This window comes from Pelecanus crispus, chromosome 11, assembly GCF_030463565.1.
Source record: "Pelecanus crispus isolate bPelCri1 chromosome 11, bPelCri1.pri, whole genome shotgun sequence".
Lineage (NCBI taxonomy): Eukaryota > Metazoa > Chordata > Aves > Pelecaniformes > Pelecanidae > Pelecanus > Pelecanus crispus.
In genome coordinates, this window is record NC_134653.1 from 33,371,067 (window position 1) to 33,397,139 (window position 26,073).

The following is a 26,073-nucleotide window of genomic DNA, read 5'->3' on the forward strand; positions in this document are numbered from 1 at the left end:
CTCGCTGGCACCCAGCTTGCTGACTTACGTCGCCCGTGTCCCTGGCTCGGCCACCCCCCGGGCAGCTGGGGACCATCCCAAAACACCGCGCGTGTTTGTTGTTATTGAAGCCGCCAGTGGCAGAAGAAAGGAGGTCAGGGTCGGCGAAAGCAAAGCTCTGGCAGTACTGCAGGACAGGTTAATTATTACATGGAAAAGATCATTTTCAAATCTGCCACCAACAGCTTGAAGTGAGCTGGAAGCACAAGCATCCATTCACCGCTGCAGATGAAGGTGCTGCCAAGAGATTTTTTTCTATGGCTGGGGAGAGGATCGTTCCCTCCAAGCCTTCGCCGGACAAACATGGCCAGGGCCAGAAGCACCAGGAGACTTCCACGGTCCCATCTCAGCACGTCCCCGCCGGGCACGGCTCTCACGCTTGTGCCCAAATGCTTCCCCCTGCGCATTCCTTTACTTGTCTCTCTCCAGAGCAGCACAGACAGCTTTCAAATGCCAGCGAGATGAGTGACACAGAGGAACCGTGTCCCAAGAGCTCTACATCGGAGCACATCCATCCTTCCTTGGCAGGAAAACGTGCTGCGCTCATCAGGAACCTCAGCCTTCTCCAACCTTTACTCACTTGCAATCAAGCAGTGAGGTGTCCTGCCCCCCACCCAGGGACGAGGTTTACAGCGCATTTGGCCAAACTCTCCCCGACTGCCACTCCGTGCTACTCTGAATGCCACGCCGAGACATCCCGCAGTGGCTTGGCCCAGGCTCAGCCAAGCTCTGGGCTCCAGCACGCTCCCTCCGGATGCTGAATCCATGGTCCACACCGTAACCCTCACGCCAAGTCCTTCCCCCGCTCCCCGGCAAGCCCGACGGCTCCCTGACCCCAAGCTATTGCCTCAGCGTCCCCAAATGTCACCCCGGATGCAGCGGCCGTCTCATGCCTAACACCGCCCTGGCACTTCTGCGCCGGTGACATTTCAACCCCCTCTGCTTACGCCTTCCTTCAGCTCCGTAGCCCACCCCAGCAGCAGAACAAGAGACGAGGCTTGGAGCGTAAGGCTCAGGAGCATGTCAAGAGATCCATCTCTGATCTTAAAAACACATTGTTTCCTCTCAGGCACTCTTACAAAGAGCAATAACTACCTTTTACTTTGCGCCTCTGAGTCACGTATCACCTCGCACAAAGATTTACCTGGAATCTGCCTTGTAATGAGTCACTCGCAACGACGGTTTGAAAAGATTTCCCATTTTGAGTCCCATTAGCCTGGGTGCTAAGGCCAGGAACCAGTGTGGTGCCAGCAGTGCTGGTTAAGTTATTAAATTACTTTGACAAAAGTCAAATGGGGCTATTGTTGGAAAATTATGCACATTTTCTCCAAACTCGCTGCCGCGCTTTCTAAGTGATAAATAGCTGAAAATTGTCACTTTCAAGTTGTTTCCTTTCTTTGGTATGGCCGGGAAGGAGGAAAACACTGCCTTAGAAAGGAAAGGAAGAGGAAAAGACTCGCCAAGGTACATCAGCCTTGCCGGTGGGAGACCACGGCTTCCCCTGCCTTTGCTGGCAACACGGGCTCCACTGGCTGGGGCAGCAGCGGCAGCGATGCCCTGACGGGACGGGGATGGGCACATGCAAACCTTAGCGGTTTATCCCTCCTCGAGCCCGTGATAAGCTACTCAAAAGCCCGCGGCAGCGGCTATCTAACCCTGCCGAGCACGCAGGGACCCCCTGCAAGGGAAAACACCATGAAATGTGATTTATAAGAGCACACAAGCGTGCCAGGCCCCGGTAAGCCGGGTGCTCTGGGGAGCGTGCGCTGATGGAAATTGGAAACCAAAGGGTTCGCTCTCCTCCAGGGCGAGGAGAGGCTGCTGGGACCACCCCAAATTCCGGGTGAGCCCTTTACGTGCAGCCTCCCTGTGCCCTCCGGGATCCCCGCAGGTGCCCGGCAGCCACAGCAGAGGCTGGCTAGTAACAAAGCTCCCGCATTGCACGACCTTCCCAAAATAAACACTCTCCAGACAGACACGGGAGGAGGGCGGCGATCCAGGGCACTCCTGGCAAGTGTGAAAGCCAGAGGCATCTGAAAGGCCCCGCGCGCCTTGTGCCGCAGGACGCCATCACCTCAGTGTAGCTTCGGGGTGATGGACGCGACGCCCCCGTGAGCGCTGACATTTGCAGCCCCGGAGAGGCCGTGCACGGTGCCTCTGCCGCGAGCGTGCAGCAAAGCCGGGAGAGCTGAGCACGTCCCCCCCGCCGCAGCCCCCCACCCGCCTCACCTTCTGCCTCCTCGGCCATCTCCTCCTCGTTGCCGCTCGTCCCCGACACCTCCATCTCCTCGTCTTCAGCTGCGGGAGGGAAGGCGGCTTCTTCGTTTTGAACGGCGGCGCCTTTTTTCTTCTTCCTCTTGGCGTTCCTTTCTTTCTCCTGGGGAAGAGGCAGAGGATGGTGAGAAGAAAAGACCAGAGGGATGGGGAGCAGACAGCACCGGTCCTGCCTGAAGGGCCAAGAGGGATGCTAACATCACCACGGTCTCCCCGGCTAAACCCTCTGAAAATCAGCCCTCGGGGCTGGATTTGCCTGCTGAAAGCCCGGCAGCACCGTCTCACCTTGCCAAAAAACTTTGACCACCATGCAACGGCCAGCCCAGCCCCATGCGTTGCTCCAGCCCCAGGCGGCAGCGAGCCTCCGCGGGAGGGGTGGCCCTGGCACGCGGACAAGGGATACGCGCGCAGAAGTCGGGGGTGCGAGGCTGGCAAGAGCCCGGCGGTCCCGCGTCCGCTCGTTACACACGCGCGACGTGTTTGTCCTGCGCGTTTCCAGGCGCCACCTCCAGCTACGCAAACGTGCGCGGCCGCGGCTTGACGCTCATCTGCAGATAACGAGGCCGACGCGCCAGATACGGCCCAGACGACGTTTTCGCGCGCCAGCTTTCGTGTCCCCTACGGCAGGTGCTGCCAAAGGACTTTGACTCCCGTGCCGGGGAGGCTGTCGCTGGCGGGCGGTGGGGACGCTGCGGGAGGCACGGCATCCCGAAGGTGAGCTGCCTGGTGCCCCGTCCTGCCCCAAGACAGCCCCGTCCCCGCTCGCCGGGGCACATGCTGCAGCCACGAGGGCACGGAGAGCTGCTCCCTCCCGCCAACCTCAAGGAAAAGTCTTGGCTTTGCTATTGTTTCCTGCTCTTGTTGCTTGAGTAAATATTACCAGTAGGAACAGGCCCATCATCTCCGGCTCTCCCTGCAAACCCCACACGAATGACGTGTGTAGGACGTTTATTTACATGGATGAAAAGATAAAGCGTGGTGGAAATGTTAACTTTGCTGCTGGATCCCTGTGCTGGGAAGAGCTGCTCCCCGCCTCCCCCCGCTCCCCCCCCCCCCCCAACTTTTCAATCCCTTAAAAAACTTCCAGATAAAACAAACAAATACAACTGCTTTTCGCTTGGAAACGCTGCTTGCTCAAAATCTATTTTTATCAAACTGGGCAGGAGAGAGGGGAAAAAGGCACTCGAGAAAGGGCTCTGTGAAGGCGCAGGGACGCAGCGGGAGGAAGGCAGGGCTCCGCGGTGCCCTCGCCCCGTCCCGGCGGCAGCGGCGATGCCCCGGCGCTGCCAGCGTTCGCGCCTCTGCCGCGGCGGCGATTCAGCAACCGCACATTGCTGTCTGAAGCAGCAGCTCCCCATCACGCTAATGCAGTGACAAAGCGCCGACGTTACTATGGCAAAGATTTCTCTGCCTCTTACTCACGGGTCCGTGACTCAGCCACGGGCAGGAGCAGGCTCCTCGCTGGGGAATTAGCTGGGAACCAGCTTCTGCCTCAGCACCCGACTTGGCCCGAGCCCGGGGGCCGGCGGCTGCTGGCAGAGCGGAGCAGCGAGCTTCCCCGGGGGCACCGCGGGTCCCTCTCCTGGCAGACCCCGCTGCTGGTATTTAGGGAAGATGATGTGAAATCCCGGCAGCAGATCCTGGCTGCATCTAGAGATATGTTCAGGCCACCACCTCGCCTCTTACAGTGCCAAGAGCTCTGGCCCCCTCGTGCAGCCTTGCTCCCGGCACCCTGCCCAGAAAAGGGGTCCCCTTCTGCTCTGCCTCTGTAAGCAGCCACAGGGCCACCACGTCTGACACAGGATCCTAACCACGACTGCGGAGGACAGGGAAGAGTCTCTGTGAGCCATGCCTGGGACCAGGTGTCTCCCATCATCACAACGTACTCTTAATCCAAGCGATTACCAACGAGGCCATGGGAAGGTGCCAGGACCACTTGCTGTGGGCGCTTTGATGCTCATTTTGTGTTATCCTAGCCCATTTTTGCAGGAGCATCCAGGACTTAAAATCACAGAATCATAGAATCGTTTAGGCTGGAAAAGACCTTTAAGATCATCCAGTCCAACCATTAACCTCACACTACCAAGTCCACCGCTAAACCAGTTAAGGGTAGAGGAATAATTTCATGTTTTCTGGCTTGGTGGCTGGATTATTTTTTAATGAAAGTAAAAACTAGGAATCATTAAGGTTGGAAATGATCTCTAAGATCATCAGTCCAACCATCAACCCAACACCACCATGCCCACTAAACCATGTCCCCAAGTGCCACGTCTGCCCGTTTTTTGAACACCTCCAGGGATGGTGACTCCACCACCTCTCCGGGCAGCCTGTTCCAATGCTTGACCACTCTTTCCATGAAGAAATTATTCCTAATATCCAATCTATGACTTGGTGCCATTTGAGCAGTCTGCCTTGCCAAGACCACCGAGGAGACATGCTGTGCAGAGTGAGGACACCGAACCCTGCATGAGGGATCACTCCATGCCTGCTCCTCTTGGGCACCTGGTCCCTATCCAGCCCCATCACGCCGACTCCCAGCCTTGCAGGGATGGGCAACTCCTCTCCCACCTCCCCTCCTGCCATCCCAGGTGCTGGGCACTGCCTCCCACCACTCCAGTTCACCTGCACCATCTGTCCTGGAGGAGGAGATGGAGATGCCACCAGCCCTTGGGCGCGACATCTCCTTGGCCTTCTGCCTCGCAGGCAGAGCAGCCATCCTGACAAATTTGGCCTCTCGTACTCACCACCTGATGTGGCAGCAACAACCAAAACAGCTTCCAAACCCTACTACCGACATAGGTACCTCCTGTCAGCATTGGCCTCAGCCTGTCCTAAGAGCAGGACCAGGCAGTCCCAGACTGGTGGGACATACCGATGCGTATTTGAGACCACACCAGTACTAGGTCTCACCACAGAGTGACTCCCGTGCTCTGCTGCGGGTGCAGCCAGACGCGATGGGAAGGGACAGAGAGATGATCCCACAGGCAGGACCCCTCTGCCCACCGTGGTGAGGAAGGTCTCAGTTCCCCATCCCAAGACCACGGCTCTGCACCAAGGCAAGGTAGACTTGTTCACCCTCCAGAAGAAGAGGCCACCAGGCTGTCCCCTAGAAGCAGCTTTGCTGTGCGAAGCCAGCACCACCCAAAAAAGCAAGGAATCGCAGAGATGTTGCTCAGAAGGGTCCAAAAGATTGGTCCTCCCAAGCAGGACCAGCACCAGCCCAGGAGATACCTCGCCCATCTTTGCTGCACAAGCCAAAACAAGCCCCGGCAGTCACTAGACCAAAGTGACAATCACACCGCAAAGAGGTCCGGGTGAAGACAGCGCCTAATCTCCAACTGCTAACAAAAAGAGCAGCTCTGAGGACACCGTGTATCCCAAATGCCCGCTCTCCTTTAAATGCCGAGATTAGGGAGCGCAGCGTGCAGAAGATCAAGGCTAAGTGACGCTGATGCCTGGGACGCATCCGAGCCGCTCGGCAGCAAAACCAAGCCAAAACACACAGCAGGGCAGATAAAGAGAAGCCTCGAGGTGGCCTGACCCTGCCCCAGCAGTAACAGGCTGCCCGACCCAGGGTGCAGCCGGCTGGCAGGGACACCCCGATCCATGGGGGTGCTTGAAGAGGGAGGAGGGGGAGGATCTGTGCCATCCAGCCCCGCTGAGCCGGGACCGCAGTGGGATTGCCCTCCTCAAAGGGGCTGGAGAAGGGTCTCGTGAGCACCGAGCAGCTCGGGGGAGAGGGGAAATGGGGCTCCACGTGCTGACACAGCCCACGCGCAGCTCCCCGGCCCCTGCGTGCTCTTTCCCCAGGGCAGAATCTCTCCAGCAAAAGGATGGCTCTTAAAATTAAAACCCCAAACGCGGCACGTGGAAGCGCATGGACCACGCGGGCTCTGAAAGAGGCGGAAAAGGAGCGTCACCGTGCCAGACACCTTCACGCGCTACAGCCCAAACCCTTCTCCTCCCTAATACTCCGGATGCTCAGAGGGAGGGTCCCCCCTGCCCCCAAAGCTCCTCAGGCTCTGGCCAGCCGGGGTTCAGCGTGCAAGGGGACAAGGGGCTGCCGAAACGCCCGGCCCCATCCCACCCAGCACTGCCCCAGCATGGGGAGTGGGGACATCCTGCTCTGCACCGCGCTCTGCCACGTTTTGGGGACGGAGGGACCTTGCCAGGCCCTGCTTCCCGTCCCGCACCGGTCACTGCCGCCTGCCCATCCCCGCAGCAGCTCCGAGTCGCCTGCACGCTGCTGAAACCCAGTGTCCCACCTACCTGGAAGAGGAGGCTACAATATCAGTGAGCCCCATTTGGGAAACGAGTAAGATCTGCTAATTAAGCTTAGTGTCATGAAGCAAGAGGAAGAAAAGCAGAGCCACGGTGCTTCCCCGCACATGATCAGCAATAGCCGTCGGTGGCGAGGTCAGGGAATAACCTGGGGATGTCATGGCAAAACCGGGCGATGCCACGCTGCCTCGCCATGTGCTTCCTCCGCAGAGGTCACGGCTGACTACTGGGTATAGGATGAGATTAGGAGGCTCGGTCTGCTCGTGAATATATTTAGGAGTCAGGAAGGACGGCCTATGGCAATTTAATCTCAGTTGTTCTTTTATTTTATTCAGCTTTCTGGCATCTGCTGTTGCCACAAAACAATAGAGCACAATAAATAACAGCTGAACGTTCATTGTTCTTCTCCACAACCGAATCCCATAGCCTCCAATGCTCAAAAAATAAAATGATGATGCTGATATAAACTGCAAGTGAGAGTGAGCAATTAGACTGGAGAAGTCTAGCGGCTGCCTTGGAGGGATGGATGCAGGGAAAAATGTGGTTCTGCAGAAAAACACTTCCGTGATATAATTTCTGAAACATTAGGAAGCAGAGTAAATTAATATACACCGGCTCCAGTGCCAGCTAAGCTGTATGATCTTATTTCAGGTTCTCCCCAGTAATGAACAATGATATCTTTATAATGTAACATTTTATATTCGGAGGGCTTGATGCACATCTCATTCCAGTCTTTATATTGTTTTGGGGTCTTTTATATAGTTTGTTTGCTTTGTTTCTAAAAACAATTTGGTGAAACATGGGAACACAGGAGTGTCTCTGTGCATAGAGAATTAATAAAAAAGAATCACCGATGTCTTCTCTTTCTCTCATTCCTATAGACTGACTAGGATATTAAATTCCTGGGTGAGTCATTGAATGTTTTCCTGTCTTTCTTTTTACTCTTGCTGTAATAGCTTGCTTGGAGAGATTCCTGCATTGAACATTGTCCTTTGCATTTTCAAAGCACCCCTTGGGGGTTTAGCCATGTGAATTCTATTAGCTAGAAACTGGGAACCCCAGGATACTCTACAAATGAAATAATTATAATCCTTAGTTGCTCTTAGCAATCCGTCCTATCTCCAGAACACCGAACAAGCCCCACTTCATTTACACCCTGCACCACATGCCAGAAAAGAAGCAGCGTTAGCCCCTTCTGACGGGGAAACTGAGGCACGGAGAGGTGCGCGCATCTGCTCGCAGCCCCGAAGACGACCGACATCTGTGTTGGGACCAGGCTTTCCTCGCCTTGTCCTAAATCCCTGCATTTCTTTGGGGCAAACGGACAGTTTGCCAGGTAACTGCGGTACCTGCAAGGCACAGAGCTGCGGTGCCCAGCGGGGCTCTCCGTTCCCCGGACTGGAACAGCACAACCTCGCCGGCATCGAAGGGTGTGTGCAGCCAGGAGTGAGCTCTCGTCCTGCCCAACACACCACAACCCCGCTCCTCCTTCTGCTCCTTCTTATCTCCCCGCGTACCAGCCACGCTCCAGACACGCAGGCAACTCCCACACAGCAGCTCCCCCTCCTCCAGACCTCCCGGGGCCAGACGGGTGGACAACCCTTTCCTGCACCGCTTCCCGCTCCCCAGATCCCAGAGCTTTCACTCCGAGATGATAAAGATCCCCCTTGGCTGTGGGAAGCACGCAAACACTGGCTGGGAAGTATCTACGGGTGCGGGCTGAGACGGTGCTCTCACCATTTTCAGTTTGTGCTGCTGTAGGATCTCATCCAGGTTCTGCCTCTTCTTGTAGTTGAAGTAGAAGTTTTTGCACTGCGACACGGTCTTGGAGCCCACCATCCTGGCAATGGCCGACCAGTTCCGCCCATGCTCAAGGAGACCTGTGGTCATAGGAGGGAAAAAGGAAAAGGGTTTGACACCAGATACGCTCGCACAAGGGCAGCATTATCCACACGGGATGGGAAACATCTTCCGCGCAAGCCAAACTCCACAGGAACAATATGGTCACTAGCAAGGCTTCCTAGGCCAGGGGATGACCTACGAGAGCCTGTTTTTCTTTCCAACAGGAAAAAAGGCGCTATGCTGACCGCCTCCGGAACAAAACACATCCCACAGCCACGTCTCGGCCAGCCACCGTGCAGTCAGGAGGGTGAGCGGTGCTCCCTTCCCTTGGGAACGGTTGCCAGAGGTGTTGCCATGCCCATGAGAACCTGGGGCAGCAGCTCTCAGTCAAAGCAAAGCTCTTCCCACCCTCCTGCATCCCAGTGATGACTGTGACCTGTCCCAGTGATGACTTTGACCGGGCTGACAAGGCAGTTCAGGGGGTCGGAGCACAGAGTCCTGTTATGGATGGCGAGGAACAGCCCAGGCAGGGAAGTGGCAACGGAGCCCAGGTGATGTCCTGGGCTGGGAAGAGGCGTGCCAGGGGATTAGTGCTGATCGCAGGCTCATGAGCAAAAGCAGCTTCCCAGGTCAGGCATCATGCCAAGGACTGGCAATCCTGGCCAGATGGTGCCACCCAAGCACGGGGCTCCTGCCAGCGCTGGGGCAACCCAGCAGGGTGGAGGAGGAGGAGGAAGAGGAAGGAGCAAGTCAGCACCCCGTGGCCTTGCGGTCTCTGCAGGGGCATCTGGGCACCCCTGGTCCTGCAGCTGGAGGTGGAAGTCACAACTGCAGCCCAGCGGTGCAGTGGCACCCTGGTCCCTCCATCCCTGGCTCCTGGAGGTGACCCAGGCGAGGACCATCCAGGCTTTCTGGGAAATAAAGCCTTGCTGCCTGCAATCCCTCCCGGTGCGTGGCTGGTCCTTCCCGTTGTGCCTTGTGGGGCCAGAGCCGCCACCAGCCTGCGGGACGCTGCCGGCCAAGCTGGGTCGTGCCGGTCCGGCTGGTTCCCGGCTGCCCACATGATGCCACCGTCAAGCCAACAGCTCCCCAGGTCCTCCCATGCACCTTGTGTAGGGCGCAGGGTGGAGAGACTATGAGCCCAGGGGCATGGTACTGCCACAAAAGGTGACTTCAGGATGAAAGCAGGGAATGAACCTGCTAAGAGCATCTTCCTCTTTTGTTAGGGGTTTTTCTGCCCAGAAGCCACTAACCACAGAGCCTGGGAACAGGCACTGCCTGGGCATCTCCGCCCTCCATCCCCAAACCCCTCCCTGGCTGCTCTGATGCTGTCGGGCTCAGGACCGTAGAGTCCCACGTTCGGGCTCCCGTGTGTGGCCCGGCTTGACGCCAGCCTTCAGCCACGCTGCTGCCATGCGGCACCTCTGAGCCCCAGCCTGGACCCCAAGTGCCAGCCCAACCCCTGCTTCAGCCCACCAACAAACCCCCGGGGACAGCCGGAGCTCAGCGCAGCCACAAGCAATCAGGGCCCACGGGACGCACCTCCGGCCGGGATCGGTGTGGCCGTGCACGGCGAGGGCACGGCACGGGGGCTGTGGGTATGTCTGCATCGAACAGACAGCACCACATATCCCAGGAGAGATGAAATCCCCCCAGCCTGCTTCCCAGGTCCTGGAGAAAACCAGCAGTGCCCAGCACAGCAGGAGTTAACATCCAGTCGGTGCCTGTATCCTGCTCTGTCCCAGCACCAGGGCTTATCAAATTGCATGTAAGAGGCAAGCATCACACTGCGCTGAGCACCACAAAAGGCTGTGGCAAGCCAAGAAACAAGTTTGAGCTTTAACTCTGCAACTCCCAGCCTCGCTGAAGCCAAACCCACGACCTCCATCACCCCACCGGCAGGCTGGGACTGCTTAAAAAAAAAATGAATAGAAAAAAAGGACGTCCGGCCACCAACCGCAAGAGATAACGAGCTGGGGCGGGAGTCCTTGCCCCACAGTCGCTGAAGGCTGCAGTGGAAAACAGGACGGTCCCCTGTGTCACAACCCGTCCCCTGTGTCACAACCCGTCGCTGCCATCCAAAGCAAACAGCGGCTCGGCCCCCTTTGCTCATCCCCGTGCCTGTGGCCCCGCACCAAGTGCGGCAGCTGGGGCCGGAGCCGTTTGCTGCGCCACGGCAAAGCCCCGAAACGCAAATGCTGGCAGCGGCGAGCCCCGGTGCTTGGGTGGGCAGGATGCCGTGCTGTCTGGCCGAGGGAAGCGGGACGCGGCACGGCAGAGCCCGGGGCCGGGGGGGTGACGGCTGCCAGCGCGAGCTGTCCCCAGTGCAGCGTGACCTTTGCCAGCCGCCAGCGATGCCGGCTCCGGGCTGCCCTTTCCCCTGCCCGGGCTCGCTGTGCCCCTGCCCACCACAGGGCTGGGGGACGGGGATGCCGCCGGAGGAGCTCGCAGCTGGCCGGGCAGGTGGCCGCATCCGTGCCGGGCTCATGAGGAGGAAGCTGCCTGCAGCCCCTGCCTGCAGGACCCGGCAGGGAGCCCAGCTGCTCTTCTCTTTACATTAAAACCAGAGCAAAACAGCAACACCTGCTTCCCCGCGCTGAAATTATCCGCGCGCTCGGGGACGGACCAGCCGAGGTGCCCCGGGATGCGGCGGTAAGCCCTCGGCTCACCGGGCATCCCGGCTCGACGGGCTCCGCCAGCATGGCAGCCCCCAGCCCCTGCTCCCCCCCAGCCTCCGCCCCGCGCTCCCCGGCATGCCAGCCCGCCTCGGCGTCGCGCAGCCCTTCGTTCCGCAGCGCAACTGAAACTATGACTAACTGAGTTATCAGATGTTAACGAACCCCGCGTTCGCTGGCTCGGGGTGGGGGCTCGGGACGAGGCAGGGTCTGCCCGCAGGCACGCAGCTACACGCAACCCCGAGGTTAACCCCACGCTTCGGACCCCAACGCTGGACTTACGTGCTCCGGGTCCGGCTCCGGCGGGCAGGCAGCGCGCCCGGAGCGTGTAGCGGGCGAGCTGGGAAGGATGCGGGCGTCGGGGCACTCCTTCAAAGCCCCCCTGGGCACAGCAGCCCGCTGCGAAGCGCCGCGAGTGCTCCGCTCACACCCTCCCCACGCATTTTGCTTTCGCTCCCTCGCAGCAGCCGGAGATGGAGAAGAAAGCAAAGCTGGTTCCTTAAATCCTGGGGGCGAGAGGATTTCAGAGCCATGGGCGGCCGAGAGCGGCGAGCGAGCGGGCACTGAGGCTGGAAACCAGGTCACAGGCGGGAGACTCCTGACCCCGATGCCAGAAGTTGGTGGGAACACATGCTCCAGCCCCAGCGCTCTTCCCTCCGGCGGGGCCGGCGAGCGAACGGCGTCCTCCGCGCTCCTCCCGCTCGCTCGCCGGAGCTTTCCAGCCGGCTGCAGCCGCAGTTGTTAAGGTGGATGGAAGCACCTCCGGTATTTTCTTCCCTACCTCACCTCCTCGCTCAGCAGCTCGGGGCTAGAGGGAGGCTGTGCAGTTTCAGGAGATGCCCGACGTCGCCAAGAAATAATAATTTAAAGAAAAAAAAAAAAGAAAGAAAAAAAAAAAAAAGGCAGCAGAAAGGCAAAGAGGAAGGAGCAGCCAACCGTGTGCTGCAGCTCCGCTCCTGCCAGCCCGGGGACGGGGAGCTGGTGCCGTCGGTATGTGGCGGAGCAGCGAGCGAGCTCTAATCTGTTCCTCTGGCTGACCCGGGGCTCGTTGCATCTGAATGTGACCTCTAGACAGAGCATTAATAACGAACGTGGCGCTGACCCAAGCTGACAAGGGGTGCGGCCGCTTGGCACCCGCTCCCGCCCTCCCTCTCTCACTTTCTGTCTCCCTCGCTCTAGTCTGAATGTCAGCGGCAGGGGGAGGGATCCAGGAAAACAAAGCTTGGCTAATAGTTTCCTCCGCTCTCAAGTGAATCAAAGGCGCTTTTCTTTGGGGAGGCGCACGCCGGCGAGCCCAGTGTCGCACCGGCGGGATGCCGCGGTACCCTGGCACGCCTCGGCCCCGCGGCCGCTGCCCCGGCAGAGGAGGGATGGGGAGAAGTTTGGCATCGGTCTCACCATGGGCGAACCGGGGCCTCTGCTCTGGTACCAGCACGCAGAGGCTGGAAGAGGAGCCCGGAGCGTACGGTAACGTGCGCTCGGTGTCTCGGAGCATGGAGAAGAAACCCGGAGGGGCAGCCCGGGTGGGTGAGGGCTGTCGGCTCGCACCCCCTCGGCTCTCTGCAGCTGTGGGTTTTCACCGGAGCCGTTCCAAGGCTCTGCAGCGCGACCGCCCTGCTCCACCCAGGGCTCGGCGAGGGTGGAGGGAGCCCATAAAAGGGTCCCTTAATAGGAGCTTGCATGGATTAACACATCAAGGTTACAGGGGAAAAACCAAGTGATCTCATTCCCCTACGCCCGATGGTACCTGATACGATCCTCCAGCCCCTCTCGCACCCATGCACCCTCTCGGGGCGGGGATGGAGGCAGTTCTGGCTACGGCACAGCCAATATGTGCCGTGACCCCGTCCCAGAGGAAGACCGGCACGACGGAGTCAGCGACACCACCCGTGGCATCCCAAAAGCGTGGCTGGTGGCGCTGAGCCGAATTAGCGCATGGCAGCACCGCTTTCCCCCGCCGATCTCGGGGTGGTTTGCAGCGCGTGGGAGAACCGAGGCACAAGGAAGGTGAGTAACTTCACCAGGGCCGCGGAGCCAGTGGGTGGCAGAGCCGGGTGAATGCTGGGCTCCTGACGCCGCGCCAAGGAACGCGGCGGGGACGGTAACGCGGGCGGCGAGCCCACGTCCCCGCAGGCGTCGGGGGCGTTGCCGGAGGGACTGTCGCACACATAGGCAGCCGGCTCGGTGTGCTCTCGCCGCAGCGGCGGGCGATGCTCGCCCTTCCTCGGGAAGGTGACGCTAGGATCAGCCCACCGCGCTCCCACCGGTCCCCTGCTTCGGTGGCCGGACGCAAGCGCGTCTCTGACGTGCCCCATGGCTACGAGGGAGCTTGCAGCAAAACGCCCCAGCAGCTTTCCCACCCACCACGCCACGTCTCTGGAGCCACCGAACGAGGTGTGGGTACGGAGTCGGGACCCCCGGCCAGCTCAGCTCTAGCGCCATCTCCCCCCTCCACTGGCCCCGGCTGGGGACCCTCGGCTCCCAGGTCTCCCCTTCGGAGGAGCCGGTTGCTGGACCACTGCATCAACCTGCTGCAAAAGCATCCAGCCCCGTGCCCTGACCATGGACCTGCCCGGCTCTCCCCCTCCTACCGCAGCCCTCCTTTTGCGCTGTGTCCCCATCCTTTCAGCCTGCCCGACTGCTGGGAGGGGACGGGAAGCCTCCCTGCTCCCGGAGAGATGCCATCCCCTCTGGTCCAGCCGGGGAATCTCCGGACTCCAGCGCAAGGCAGCGAGTCCACGCACAGCAGCCGCTCCCGGTGGGCCCAGCTCTCTCCCTTCACCTGGTTCGGATATTATTCCTGCTCCCTTATTGTTGAAAAAATAACGCTCAAAATTAAAAATGTAGGCTGTAAATTATAGTAATTACCCAGCAGTTCCCCCTGACAGGCCTTTTGTGTTTCATTCGCTGACACTCACTAAGCAAATCCTCGCAGGTTTCTCCTACGTGCTCGAGAATCGTTCAGCCAAGGGTGGCAGAAAGCGCGGCACCGGGGGGCACGACGGGCAGCGGCGCTACGGGCGCCATCCCAGGGGTAACACCTCGCCAAAGAGCAGCAAAGCCCCAGCCTGGGATGGTGGAGACGGGACCGCAGCCGACCACAGCCTCTCCCAGGGCAAGCGCGGCAAATTCATGCCTTGGATGCGGATTTGCCCTCGCTGTACTTAATCCGCCCCCATCCCGGTAATTTCCGTGTCGCTTCATACGAACTTCACGGCAAACAGCTGGCTTGCTTGGAGCGGGCAGATGCCGGTGCTCTGGCCGCGGCGGCGGGCGCCAGGGACGAGCAGGCTGGGCTGTCCTTGCACCCAGCATGGATGGAGGGCACCCGGGTCGGGGACTCCAAGGCACGTCCCATCCCCGGACCAGCAAGAGGGACAACACGCAGCGAGCAGCACGGGTTGCAAACCAGCTTCTCCAGCCCACATTTACTCCCATCAGCAGGTTTTTACAGCAGTAAATATCTCTGACCAGAGAGGGGAAGGCTCCAGCATGAGGACAGGGGAGATGAAGGGAGAAAGGTACGGAGCTCGGCTCCATCCCAGCTTCCCAGCGTCGCCCGTGCTGCAGCCAGCTCCTTGCAACAGCACCGGCTGCCCTGCCATGAAGAAGCGATGGAGGAAAATGCGAAGCCCCGCACAGACCTACCTCCCCCTGCCCTTCAGCCAGTGGCTCATTAGAAATAACAGTGCAAACCCAAATTGGGGTTGGAGGAGCGCACGCTCGTGCGTGCGTTTACACACCCGCTCAGGCTCCGGAAGGATCCTGTGCAGCGAGACAGCACGCCGAAAGGCAGCCGCGTTCAAAAGGCGATGGGAGGTGGCTGGCTTCTGCCGTGGGCTTTCGTGTCACTGAGTTTGGCTGTGTGGTAATTTGAAGAAATCAGTGTTTCTTCCCAAGTTCCACTTTAGTTTTGTGAACAGAATGGGACTGGGAAAAAAAATGGTTTGGGTCAGTCCAAAACTCATCTTACTTTCTGAGTCGGTTGTTGGCAGAACTGAAAATCAGCCCCAAAAGAATACCTCCTGTATCCGGGGAAATATTTCACATCTACCCAAAATGAACTATTCAGGAGTCTTCATGGGTTATTTAACTCCCTGACATCAGCTTTTCACATTCATGCCCAACTCTCCTCTGCCTCATCACGCCGACTCCATCCCATGGCCTCTCTGGCTCCTCGGGAAAAGGCATAAAGAGCCCGAGCTTGGCTCTGCCCCGAGGGCGAGGAGCAAAGAGCCTCGACAAGGCACAAGAGGACCTCAGGTAAGCAACAAGCTGCCATTTCCACACCGCTTCTTCTCAAAGAACAAAACCACTTGTTAGATGCCAGGGGAAAAACCCAGAGCTGGGGTGAGAACAGATACCAGACTTTAAAGAGTAACGAAGGCCACGCCGAAACCTCCCCGTTCATCCCGTGCAGCTCCAGCGCTATCACGGCTGCTCCGCAATAAACCCACCCGGCTGCTCCAGCTCGGCGCTCGCCCTCTGCTCGCAAACTCCCTTCCAGCCTACCTTTAACTCCTGCCAGCCAGTCCCCCAAAGGCAGGAGCTGCCTAAACGCTGCCTTTTAAGGAGCAGCCCCGTCCTGCTGCCGAAAGCCTCCGCGCCCTCCGCGCCCTGCCCGGCGGCAAAGCCAGGCAGAGCAGCGGGTGCTGCCTGCTCCCCGGCTTGAGAAGGGAAGGGGGGAAATCCTCGAGTAACTCCGGTTAATCAAAACCTCCTGCTTTTGGGATCACAGCGGCGGTGCAAGGAGGCAGTATCAGAAAAACACGCTACCCCATAATTATACCAATCTCTGCACATTTTGACAGACTAGTGAATCAAAGTTTATTGCGCAATAAAAGTGTCATTAAGCAAGAACTTTCCTCTCGCTAGGTTTTCGTTCCCCTAGTTAACTTTAATAACACGGTACTCCCCTTTATTGTCTCTCCCGGCAGACGCAGTCCTGCCTTCTCCCTCTTGGAAACTCTCCGTGCGGCTCTGCGACTCCGGAGCGGAGCAGATGACTTTGGCGTCTCACCGTCCCAGGGCTGTTTGCTCTTACCTCCCTGAGCAGAAATGACACGGGGTTTCATGCCACGCAAAAAAAAAGCCGGGGGTGGATGGCAAGGCCAGGCTGATGCCCCGGCCGGCGGGTGCTGGGAGCAGAGGGCACCCATCCCCATCTGCACAAGCACCCCGGGGTGTTAGGGCTGACTTTCCTTAGGACCCACATCTTGTTTGTTCAACTCCCCGAACCAGCCAGCTGTGGGCTCAGACTGGTACCAGTACCAGGGAAGAGCGTGGCGGGGGCGGCCGGGTCCTTCCAGCGAGGAGGACGGTGCCCGTATCCCCAAACCCACGCCGAGCCGGGTGCCCGCCGCCTCCTCCGCCCCTGCCCAGCCGTGCCAGCAGCGGGCTCTGCCGCTGCCTCCGCCAGCCTCTGAGGTTACCTCCGGGGTTTCGCAGCCGCTGCGAGTCGGAAACCCCCACCGCACCGGTCCCTGGAAATGCCGAACAGAGCCAGTTCGAGGCATTAAAGTGGCTGCTTCCTGGCAAAGGGGAATTTGGCTTCTCTGTAGAAGTCTGGTGTTGCAATCTCAGTTTCCCAGGTTGTAACGGAGGGGAAAACATCAGCAATCGGGCTTTACACCAGCAAAATCTCCCTGCCCCATCCTGGCCCCTCGGCTGGAATAATGCTACGTGCTCCCACGCTGCATCCTTCCTCCAGGCAGGCTTTGGCAGCTGGTTTTAAGACTCCTTAAGCACACCTCCAGCATCCAGCATAAAACAGCAAGAGGCACTTTTTAACAACCAGATGCGATCTCCAAAACAAAGCGGCGCTCGGAAGAGATCCCTCCAACGACCCTCCCCTGCTCAGCACCTGCTCGCCCCATTACCTGGCCCCGGGCCAGTTTGCTTGATTAAAGTCTATCTATAAAGTTTTGTGTCTATAGAGAGCCCTGCTCAGCAACACACAGCATTGGCACTGGGCTGTAAAGAGGGTTGGAACAGCTTAAAGGCGAGTGAGCCAAACACTTCGGGATATTCACAGGCAAAGTAATCCAAGTCCACAGCTCCCATCGGCACCTGGGCAGCCGGCGCTCCAGAACGCGTAATCACCATCCCGGCAGCAGGTGCATTTTCCAAGCAGAGCCGAACCCGCTAACACGCCTGTTTGCATTTGCCATCCCCAACCGGCGCTCATTTCCATTTTAATTTCCCATTTACAATCCTCACAGGGCCAGGAGAGTCGGCAGCGATGCAAGCGGGACGCACGGGCTGGGGACGTGAGCTCGACAGCCCATCAATAGGACGTGACTTTGGCAAAAAAAATTAAAGCAGCGAAAGAGCTGGCGCAGGAGCGGCACGAGGAGGGGAAGTGGCAAGAAGGGCTGTGCTACACTCAGCACTTTTTAAAAACGGTCTCAGCAAAGGCTCTGAATCAGCGCCAGGATGTAAAGTCACCCCGCGCCGCGCGCAGCCCCAGCTCTCGCAAGCTCCCCGACACGTGGCTGTGCCGTGCCGGGGTTCACCATCGTCTCCCTAAATCCCAGAGCTGCAAACACAGGCAGACGCTCTCAACATGTCTGGAACAGATCGAACCGACAGCACGAACCTCCGGAGAGCGGCACGAAGCCACACCTCATGCTACAGACACCAGAAGCTGCAAAAAGCAACAGGCGAAGCGCCTTCCCCGTTTCCTCCGGCTGGCTCCTGCCTCGCGGGACGCGCGGCCCGGACGTCCCTGGTGTTGGCACAGCTCCCGGGGCCGGAGAGGCTGAGCACACCCCCCGCGCCACCGCCTGCCTCCCCCAGACCCCTCCGCCGAGGCTCGCCGGGAGCAAACCAGCAGCGGGACAGGCGGAACCCGGCCCCCAGCTCAGGGCCCACCGCCTGCGTCGACTCCAGCGCTCAGACACCATCCCTCCCTGGGTGCTGCGTTCGCTCCAGCAGAGCCGACAGGAGAAAGAAAACGAGCGGCTCACCTTTTTTAGCCGTCTCCATCTCCTCTTCGGTCCAGCGAGAGCTTTCATTCATCTCCAGAGAAGCTGGGAAGGAGGAAGCAAAGGAGAGCAGTCAGCTGCGAGCAGGACCCAGCGAGCTCAGAGGAGATGCTCAAACACCCAAACCCCGTCCCGCACCCTGCTCCCCGGAGGCATGACAAAACACTGTGCAGTGCAAAAGCGCTTCCGCAGGGAAGGCTGTCGCGGTGCGGGCTCTCAAGGCTTTTCCAAGCCACAGTAACCCATGCACAGCTTTCCCCCCGAAACACGTCTCCCTGATGCAAAACCTCTCCTTTGGGACTGGAAGCGAAGCCAGATAGCTTGAGGGTGGCAGCAGATTTCCTGCTGACTTGGTGCCACGCACTCTGGCCCGCCAACAACAGGTACCTAGGATGAAGCCGACTTCGGCTGCGTGCTTTGGAGGTGGCAGACGCAGGGTGGGACCGTCACCCTCGGCGGAGATGGAGAAACAGCGTCACCTCAGCGGTGACTTTGCCGACCTCATCCGTCAAGGGAGTTGGCCGTGCATGACTGCGGGCTCCCTCGGTGCCATCACCGGGCTCTCGGGCGTCTCAGAGCCGCTTCCAGCAATGCCGGGGGCTCACCCGGAGCAGCTCCCATTGCAGGGGGACGTGCTGCTCCGGCTGGGAGAGCCGGAGAGGGGTGTCAGCACCTGATGCTCCCCTTCTCCCCCACCCCAGGCGCGGCGCTGGGGACACCGAGGTCCTGCATAAAGCCCTCACTGTGGAACAGTCCCGCTGGCAGCCTGGCACTAGAGCAAACCCTACAATAACAAACCAGGGTGTGAGTCAGAGGCAAAAAACAACTCGGTAAGGAAACAGATTTCCGGCTCAGGCTGCCAAGGGGTTATTACTCTAAACAACAGGCAAAGCATTATTTCAACAGTGATGAGAGATGTTTTGACAGTGTCCTTTTAAAATGGAAAACAGGCTGATAGGTTCAGGATAAAGGATACGGGCGAGGAGAGAAGGAAGCATCTTCCAAGAAGCCCTACAAGAAGCCGAGACCCCACGGGAGGACGACGCGGGCTCTGATGCCCACGGCATGGGGCAGAGGAATCTCCTTCACAGCTGGCTGAGCGCGACTGCAGGTGTCACCTCTGGAAGTCAGCGCAGGTCACCGCCTCCCCCAGAAACGCCGTGCCCCTCCGGGACGCTGGCCAAGACGGGGGGAGATCGATACCTCGCTGCTTCCCCCGGCCACGGGCAGAGCCGGGGCCACCATGCTCGTTTACGCAAAAGCGAGCGTCCCCGACGCGCTGCACAGGGCCCTTCGCTCAGCTTGAGGATGACTGTTATTGTATGGTAAAGAAATGTCAAAGAAACGGCCCGTTTGGTTTGATTAATGGTATTTACTGAGGTTGCGCAGTTATGAAACAAATGCCTACGGGGAGCTCCGGCACACTGCAGTTAAACCACAGTACGGTTTTGTGTTGTTTTTTAATGTTCAATTGGTATTTAAAATGCAATAACTTTCCTAGCCAACCTAAATTAAAGCACTATTGGAGAGACATAAAGTGAAACCAATTGCTCTGATATGCCACTGGAATCAATCCATTCCCTTTTCCCAATTTAAGACGGTCTAAAGTCTTTTCCCCGCGTTCACAGTGAAGTTTATCGAGGCCACTGAGATGCTGGGATAAAAAAAAAAAAAAAATCCCATCTAAGTTCCTGGCATTATCTGCTGCTGCTTTGCAGCACTGCTTAACAAGTTTGAGAGAGAGAGCAGGGCTCCGTTGTGCTGGGAACTATTTATATCGCTTGTATGAAAACAGAGTGCTCGCAATCAAGGCTTCAGCCAGTTGTCAGCAGAGGAACAGGGAGGCGAAACACCTCCAGGTGATTTATAGCACATGGAACAGAACAAGCAAGAAACTGCAGAGCAAGGAAACCGAGAGGAGTCACCCTGCTTTTATTTTTACTTGCCTTAGGTAGCACAGTAATAATTTTGTACTTGATGGACTAGAAAATACAGGGAAAATCAGCCAAATTCCTTGCTGCACTGGCTTCTTCAAGTCAATATAGGAGCAGTTTCCCAGGGTGACCACTACTGATGCTGCAGACGCGAGAGGCAGATGCGCCCGATACGGGGCTGCGGATGCTGCCGTGAATTCCCGTCTAGCCCGAGACAGGCACGGCACGGCTCCGGCCGCCCGCCGCTCGCGGCCGCGGACTGGCACGGTCCCTGGGTGCCACGTTACGGGCGGCGCGTTTTGCCTCGTCCTCCTCGCTCTGACGCCGCTCCCGGCCTCTGCCCGCTGCGCTCAGCCACCCCGCAGCCTTGCGCAGGCAGGACAGGAAGGAAAATACCGACCGCTGCGCCTGGCCGGCTAGCAGTGGGGGAGATGAGCAGGGGCACTGGGGACCAGCATGGGAAATGCTGCTTTTTGGGCAAAACAAGCGCAACCTGGGGCGCACAGCATGACTGCAGCCAGGGTGGAGGCTCCTGAGCAGCCGTAACCCATTGCCTCCTTACCACGTCCTTCAGCTGCAGAGATGAGGAAGAGACCAGCCCCATTTCCAAGGCCAGGGGGGTCACAGACCCCGCAGGCTGCAGCTGCTCAGGCTCCAGGCAGATTTGAAAACAGAGAAGGCAGGAGAACTGGCAGAGACCCAGGCAAGCCCAGGAGGACAGAGCAGGCTCCTGCGCAGAGCTTGAGGGTACTAGGAGCCCAAGTTGCTGCAGAGGGAAACACACCTCCGGGTGCAGGAGGTGCACGAGCCTGCATGAACCCAGCCAACGCTCTGCTAAAAAGGACGGCTTCCCTTTTTGTCTTTTGCAATACTTTCCCTCTGAGGTCCTAAAACCCACTAACGCTCCGCCAAGACAAGCCAGGCTTGCAAATGCCTCTGGTTCATCCAGGCAAACCGCGCTGGGTAATTCGTGGGATAGAGAAACCTCACTGCTGCCCCCCTGGAAAAGGACGATTTCACAAAGGCAAACCCTCTCTGTGAGCGGGGAGCGGAGCAGGGTGATGGCCCATCCCGGCAGAGTGGACACCCCAAAAGCCCTGCCAAGGTCCCCCCGTGCCCGCTGCTACCCACCCAGCTCCGCGCTCTGCTGCGGGGTGGCCGCCTCCTCGTTGTTGGCTTCGTTCGCCATGGAGCGGGTGATGCGGCCTTTGCGCCTGCCCTGGCTGTTGGCGGTTTTGCGACCTTTGGAGGTGACGGTTTCTTTCTCATCGTTGTCTTCCCCAGATGTGTCGTCGTTCTTGTCCCTGCAAAAACAGGGAGGGAAGAAAAAAAACGTTGTTGGGTTCGTCGGATTTTTAGGTCAAGCAATTATTTCTCTGCACGTGTTTGGGGATGTGTTTTTTTGGGGGTTGTTTTTTTATTTTGTTGGTCTTTGGGGGGGCAGGTCTGCATTTTTTTTTTGCACACGCAGGCTCTTTTCCTGGCTGGGAGCGGGCTGGATTGGCGGTGGGGTGATTTGCAGTGGGGTTTTCTTTCTGCAGCTGGCTGCAGCTCCACCACCAAGTGCACGCAGAGACCTGACGGAGACAGGTTTAATACCAGACCATTCAAATTCATCCCTGCCTCCTCCTCATTTATCTTCCTGAAAGGGACCTGCTGGTAAATGTCTTAGCAGCCTAGATATAATGAAGCCAGATGTTCTTTTAAACCAAGTATTAAGCCCGTTACAGATAGCTAGCGGTCTGCGTGCCAACCTTTCCCCGCCACGGCTCTGATGCTCCCCGTTCGGTGTGAGGGAGGCAGGGCTGGCTGAAGCCCTTCATCTGGGAGCGCTCACGTTGACATCAATAACGCTAAAGGTGAAGTGCCACACTCGGCTGCACCCGGATTGCTCCTCCGACTGCTGGAGGCTCTCGCAACAAAACAAGCTGGAGGATCAGAGGGGCTTTGTAGGTCGATTGGGTTTATATTTAAAAAAAAAAAAAAAGCGTATCAGAGTTGCTTTCCCAGTTCGGGAGCAGCAGGGAAGAGGAATGGAGAGCAGGCTCTGCCCTTCCCTCCCTAAGGAGAAAGTGAGGTGGGCGCACATGGTCTTGCACGGGGTCAGGCAGCCCTGGACCACACTGTGTCCCACCGCCGCATCCCACCACTGCATCCCACCGCCGCATCCCACCGCTGCAGCCCCAGCCCAATGCCCAGCCCTTGCTGGAGATGGAGGCGAGCCAGGCAGGGAGGGTTGTCCTTACTTTGTCAGCTCTTCTTTATCATTTTCTGTTTCCTGCTTGTCTTCCTCTTTCTCTCCCTCCTTGTCCTTTTCTTTCTCTTTTTCATCTTTCTCTTCTTGGCTGCTCCGGGGCATTTGCTGCTGCTGCTGCAAAACAAGGGACGTAAAACAAAACAAACCCTCAGTGCCGAGGCGGATACATCGCAGCACCTGGGCCAACCTAAACAAACGCGGCGAAACAATGCTGGGGGGTGAGCGGCCAAGAGGAAAAAGCGCTGCAGGCAGAGGGTGCAGGCAGGGTGCTTACGGAGGCCGCGGGGGCCAAAAGCTTTCCAGGGAGATCAGAGGTAGTTTGGGATCAGGCACGGCAGCTGTGCTGTGGCTCCCGTTCCAGGCAGCGGGATAGCCCCTGCGGCTCCCCTTGGGTCTGCAGGGAGCGGGCAGGGACCCGACACGGGGGAAGGCAGGGAGATGAGAGCAACCCCCCTGTTCCCTGTAGATGACAGCTTAGCAACATGGGTCGCCATTTGCAGCTGGTAGGGTGCATTTTGATGGAGCACAAAGGAGACGGGGGCACCAGAGATGCCCCGAGGCTCAGCGATCCCGACGCTGTGAACTTTTCCCCAAGCATCTAACATGGCCCACGGGGAAAGCCGACGGCCCCGTATCACCAAGACTGGAAGATGCCCAGATCCCCCCGGCTCCATGCCGCCTGGCACCCTCCGTGGAGGCCACGCACCCAACCGCCCCAACGCCGCTGCCGTCGCTCGGACCGAAGGCGCTGCGGCACCCGAGGGAGGGACGCAGTGATTGTAATAGTTCTGGATTTTGTTTCAACAGCTGCAGGAAGGAAGATGCTGGGGAGGCCTGGTTCCCCTGACCTCCCTTCCCTCTGGCGACCAGCGAACGAGAGGCATTTCATAGAGAAGTAGAAATTAGAGACGGAAATGATTTATTAAACCATCCTGCTCCTGGCTAATGCATGGCTGCGTGTGCCAGGAAACCCACCCGGGCTCGCTCGGCCCCTGCCCAAGCTGCAGGGCTTCCACCACCCCTTGGGAAAGGGTTTGGTGATGTTAAGAGGGGGAAAAATTGCCTCAAAGTGGATTTATCAGCAGAAAGCACGATCCCGGGTGGCCTGGTCTGGCCATCACGCAGCCATTTGGCAGCGTGGACAAGTTGTGCCCGCATCCCTGGAGCCGGGGGGACCGGCCTGGCCCCGCTCTGCGGGAGCGGCGAAGCTGCCGTGAAGCCAGGCGTCCTCGCAGCAGCGGCGCCGGGTGCGAGCTAAACCCTCTGCGCCCACGGGCTGGTGCTAAAATGAGAAGTGCAGAGCTGTCAAAATGGGCTTCAGAGAATTTTAACAGGAAAGCTTCTGATTCTTTCAGGCCCCGGTTCAACGCGAGTCCTTAAAACACAGGCGCTGCCATCACCGAAACCCTGCGGACTTTCAATTCCTCCTTGTGCCGGGGAGGAGGTGGCCATGCCACCCGGACCCACGCTCGGCAGCGCATGCGTGGCAGGCTTGGCCAGCCCCCAAGGCACCTCCACACCGGCACACGTGCCGCGCACACCCGTACCGCATCCGCTCACACCCCCGCCGTGCCACCGGGAACGGCTTCATAGGATGCGAGGTGCGGGGTGGGTCCGGGGAAGGGGAGTTGGGGAACGGTTGGGATGAGCACTTGGTCGCTTAAGATTTTCCAGTGGATAAATCTCTAACACTTGGGGAACAGGCTGTCTCTTGCAGCAACTGGCCAAGCAACAGTGCCAGGCGCTGCCCTTGCCAGAGCCCAAACCCGCGGAGAAGCAGGGGGCAGCCAGCAAGTCAGCCGGGACCCGGAGGCGGGCAAGCCTGCGCTGGCGGCGCAGGAGCAAGGGGCATCCGTCAGGCGTGTTTCCCCAACGCTGCCCTGAACTCTCTGACTCCCTGAGTCACGCTGTGGTGAACCCTGAGCGCAGGTTCAGCCCAGACAAATACCCACGAGGTGAGGGCTGCGAGCTCCGAGGGCTGGGCAGGGAGCAGGGCAGGCTCTGTCCCAGCCCTGGCCGTCACCACCCACCCGCATTCCCTTCACCAAGCGCTCGGGCAAGGGAGGGGAGCCCAGGTGACTTTCACAGTATTTCTACCACCCTGCCATGAACAGTTTCTTTTTGGGGATGGGGGAAACCCTGCATCCCGGAGATCCCAGCTCCCCGGGACGTAAACCCAGCTGCAACTGCACGAGTCCCCGCCGCAGCGTCAGGCTGGCGCGGGCTCCCAAGGGAAGCTCTAGCGCGGCCTCATCTTGTCTCCACGCTTGTTCAAACCAGAGGGCTGTCACCCTGAGCAGCCGTCGCAGCTCTTCCCCAGAGGAACAGGCTGGGACGGCGGCGATGCTAACGAGCTCCCTGCGCCAGCCGGCAAAAGCCGGGGAGGAAAGGCAGGCAGAGGTGCGAGCGGCTGCGGAGACCCACGCTGCAACGCAGGTGCTTCCCTGGAGAGGCAGCCACCGAGCTCCAGCGCGCCGAGGACAGGCAAACCCCGCTGGCCTAGCTTTGGAGGGCCACCCTGTATCCCTCTCCTCCGGGAGGTTTCAAGCCCAGCCCTGTGGGACATGAAATTAGGGCTTCTCCCACCGCAGAGGTGCATTTTGATCCAAGGATGCCCTCTAGTGATTGCCCTGCTCCGGCCACGGCAGGGTGCCCGATGCCAGCAGCGAGAGCCGGGTGGGCGCAGCACCCTGCGCCAGCGGGACGGGACGGCTCTCACCTGCCAGCCCTCTCCCGCCGGGCTCAGATTCATAAATCAGGCATCATCGTCACCATGAGGTCACGGCGGGGAAAACTGTCCCCTGCTCCACCCGTGGCTGTGTTCACATCTTCATCTGAAGAAGGCTCCTGGCCAAATATTGCTTTGAACCCTGGCAAGCATACGGTGACAGCTTATCTCCTGTGCCAGGGCTTGGCTGCACAGCGGGGCACCCCCCGAACACCCCGGAAAGCACCGCTGGGGACGGCCACGCTCACGGATGCCACCTTACATCCCACCCGGGGGTACGAGCTGGGCTGGAGGCCGTGGGGCTGCCTGAAGCACCCAGAGCTCTGCGGGGGGAGAGGGGACCCCAGGGTCCCAAACAAAGCGGGGCGAGAGCTCGGCTACCAGCAGCACGCAGGGAAAGGAGGTGGGACACCCCCCCGGGGACCGACCACGGCAGCCGCCTCGGCCCATCTGCGCTACGTGCTCTATACCCCAAACCTCAGACCGGCCAGCATCGGAGCCAGACCGCGGCACGGCACAGCACCGGGAAGTCGCAGCCAGGAACCTGCGAGCCGGCCGCTCTCCCGCCCCGGCCCCGGCGTGCGGCTGCCCCCGCGGTGAGCAGGGAGGCTATTCTTAGCGCTGGACGCGGACCAGCTCTGGATGATTCAAGGGACGGGACGCCATCCCAAAGCGTGACAGGCCAGGAAATACTTCCCCAATTACCAGCCGATGTTTCCCTCTGATTCACGCTGCCCCGGTTAGAGGTGGGCCGGCAGGTGGGTCAGCTCTTAGCGCACACGCCAAAGGCCGGCACCAAAACTGCTCGGCTCCCGGCAAGCTTAAACCTCTCTCCACCTACATCCCTGTCCCCCCCGGGGACGAGGCACCCCACCTCCTGCAGACGAAGCAGGTACGTGCTCCCCGCCTCGCGCAAGAAGGTGAAGGGCTGTGCCCGAGGCCAGGGAAGGTGCCCGCGGCAGCGGGCAGGGCTGCCCCTCTTGTCCCTCCCTCCCAGGTCGGACGCTCTAACCGCTGGACCGCCCTTCCTCCCCAGCATCGCTGCTGCTTGTTTTTG

The 26,073-nt window shown here is 59.1% G+C and overlaps 1 protein-coding gene across 1 annotated transcript in view; it reads right to left on the minus strand.

Moving 5' to 3' along the window:
• The window catches only part of NCOR2 (nuclear receptor corepressor 2), a 182,696-nt gene that overhangs the window by 42,053 nt on the left and 114,570 nt on the right, over window positions 1-26,073 (minus strand). Inside the window, exons 14-18 of the mRNA XM_075719315.1 lie at window positions 22,278-22,402; window positions 21,163-21,335; window positions 18,080-18,142; window positions 8,332-8,474; window positions 2,269-2,416 (exon numbers count right to left, since the gene is read on the minus strand). Of these exons, the coding sequence (XP_075575430.1) occupies window positions 2,269-2,416; window positions 8,332-8,474; window positions 18,080-18,142; window positions 21,163-21,335; window positions 22,278-22,402 (652 nt within the window). The remainder of the gene's footprint in view (window positions 1-2,268; window positions 2,417-8,331; window positions 8,475-18,079; window positions 18,143-21,162; window positions 21,336-22,277; window positions 22,403-26,073) is intronic.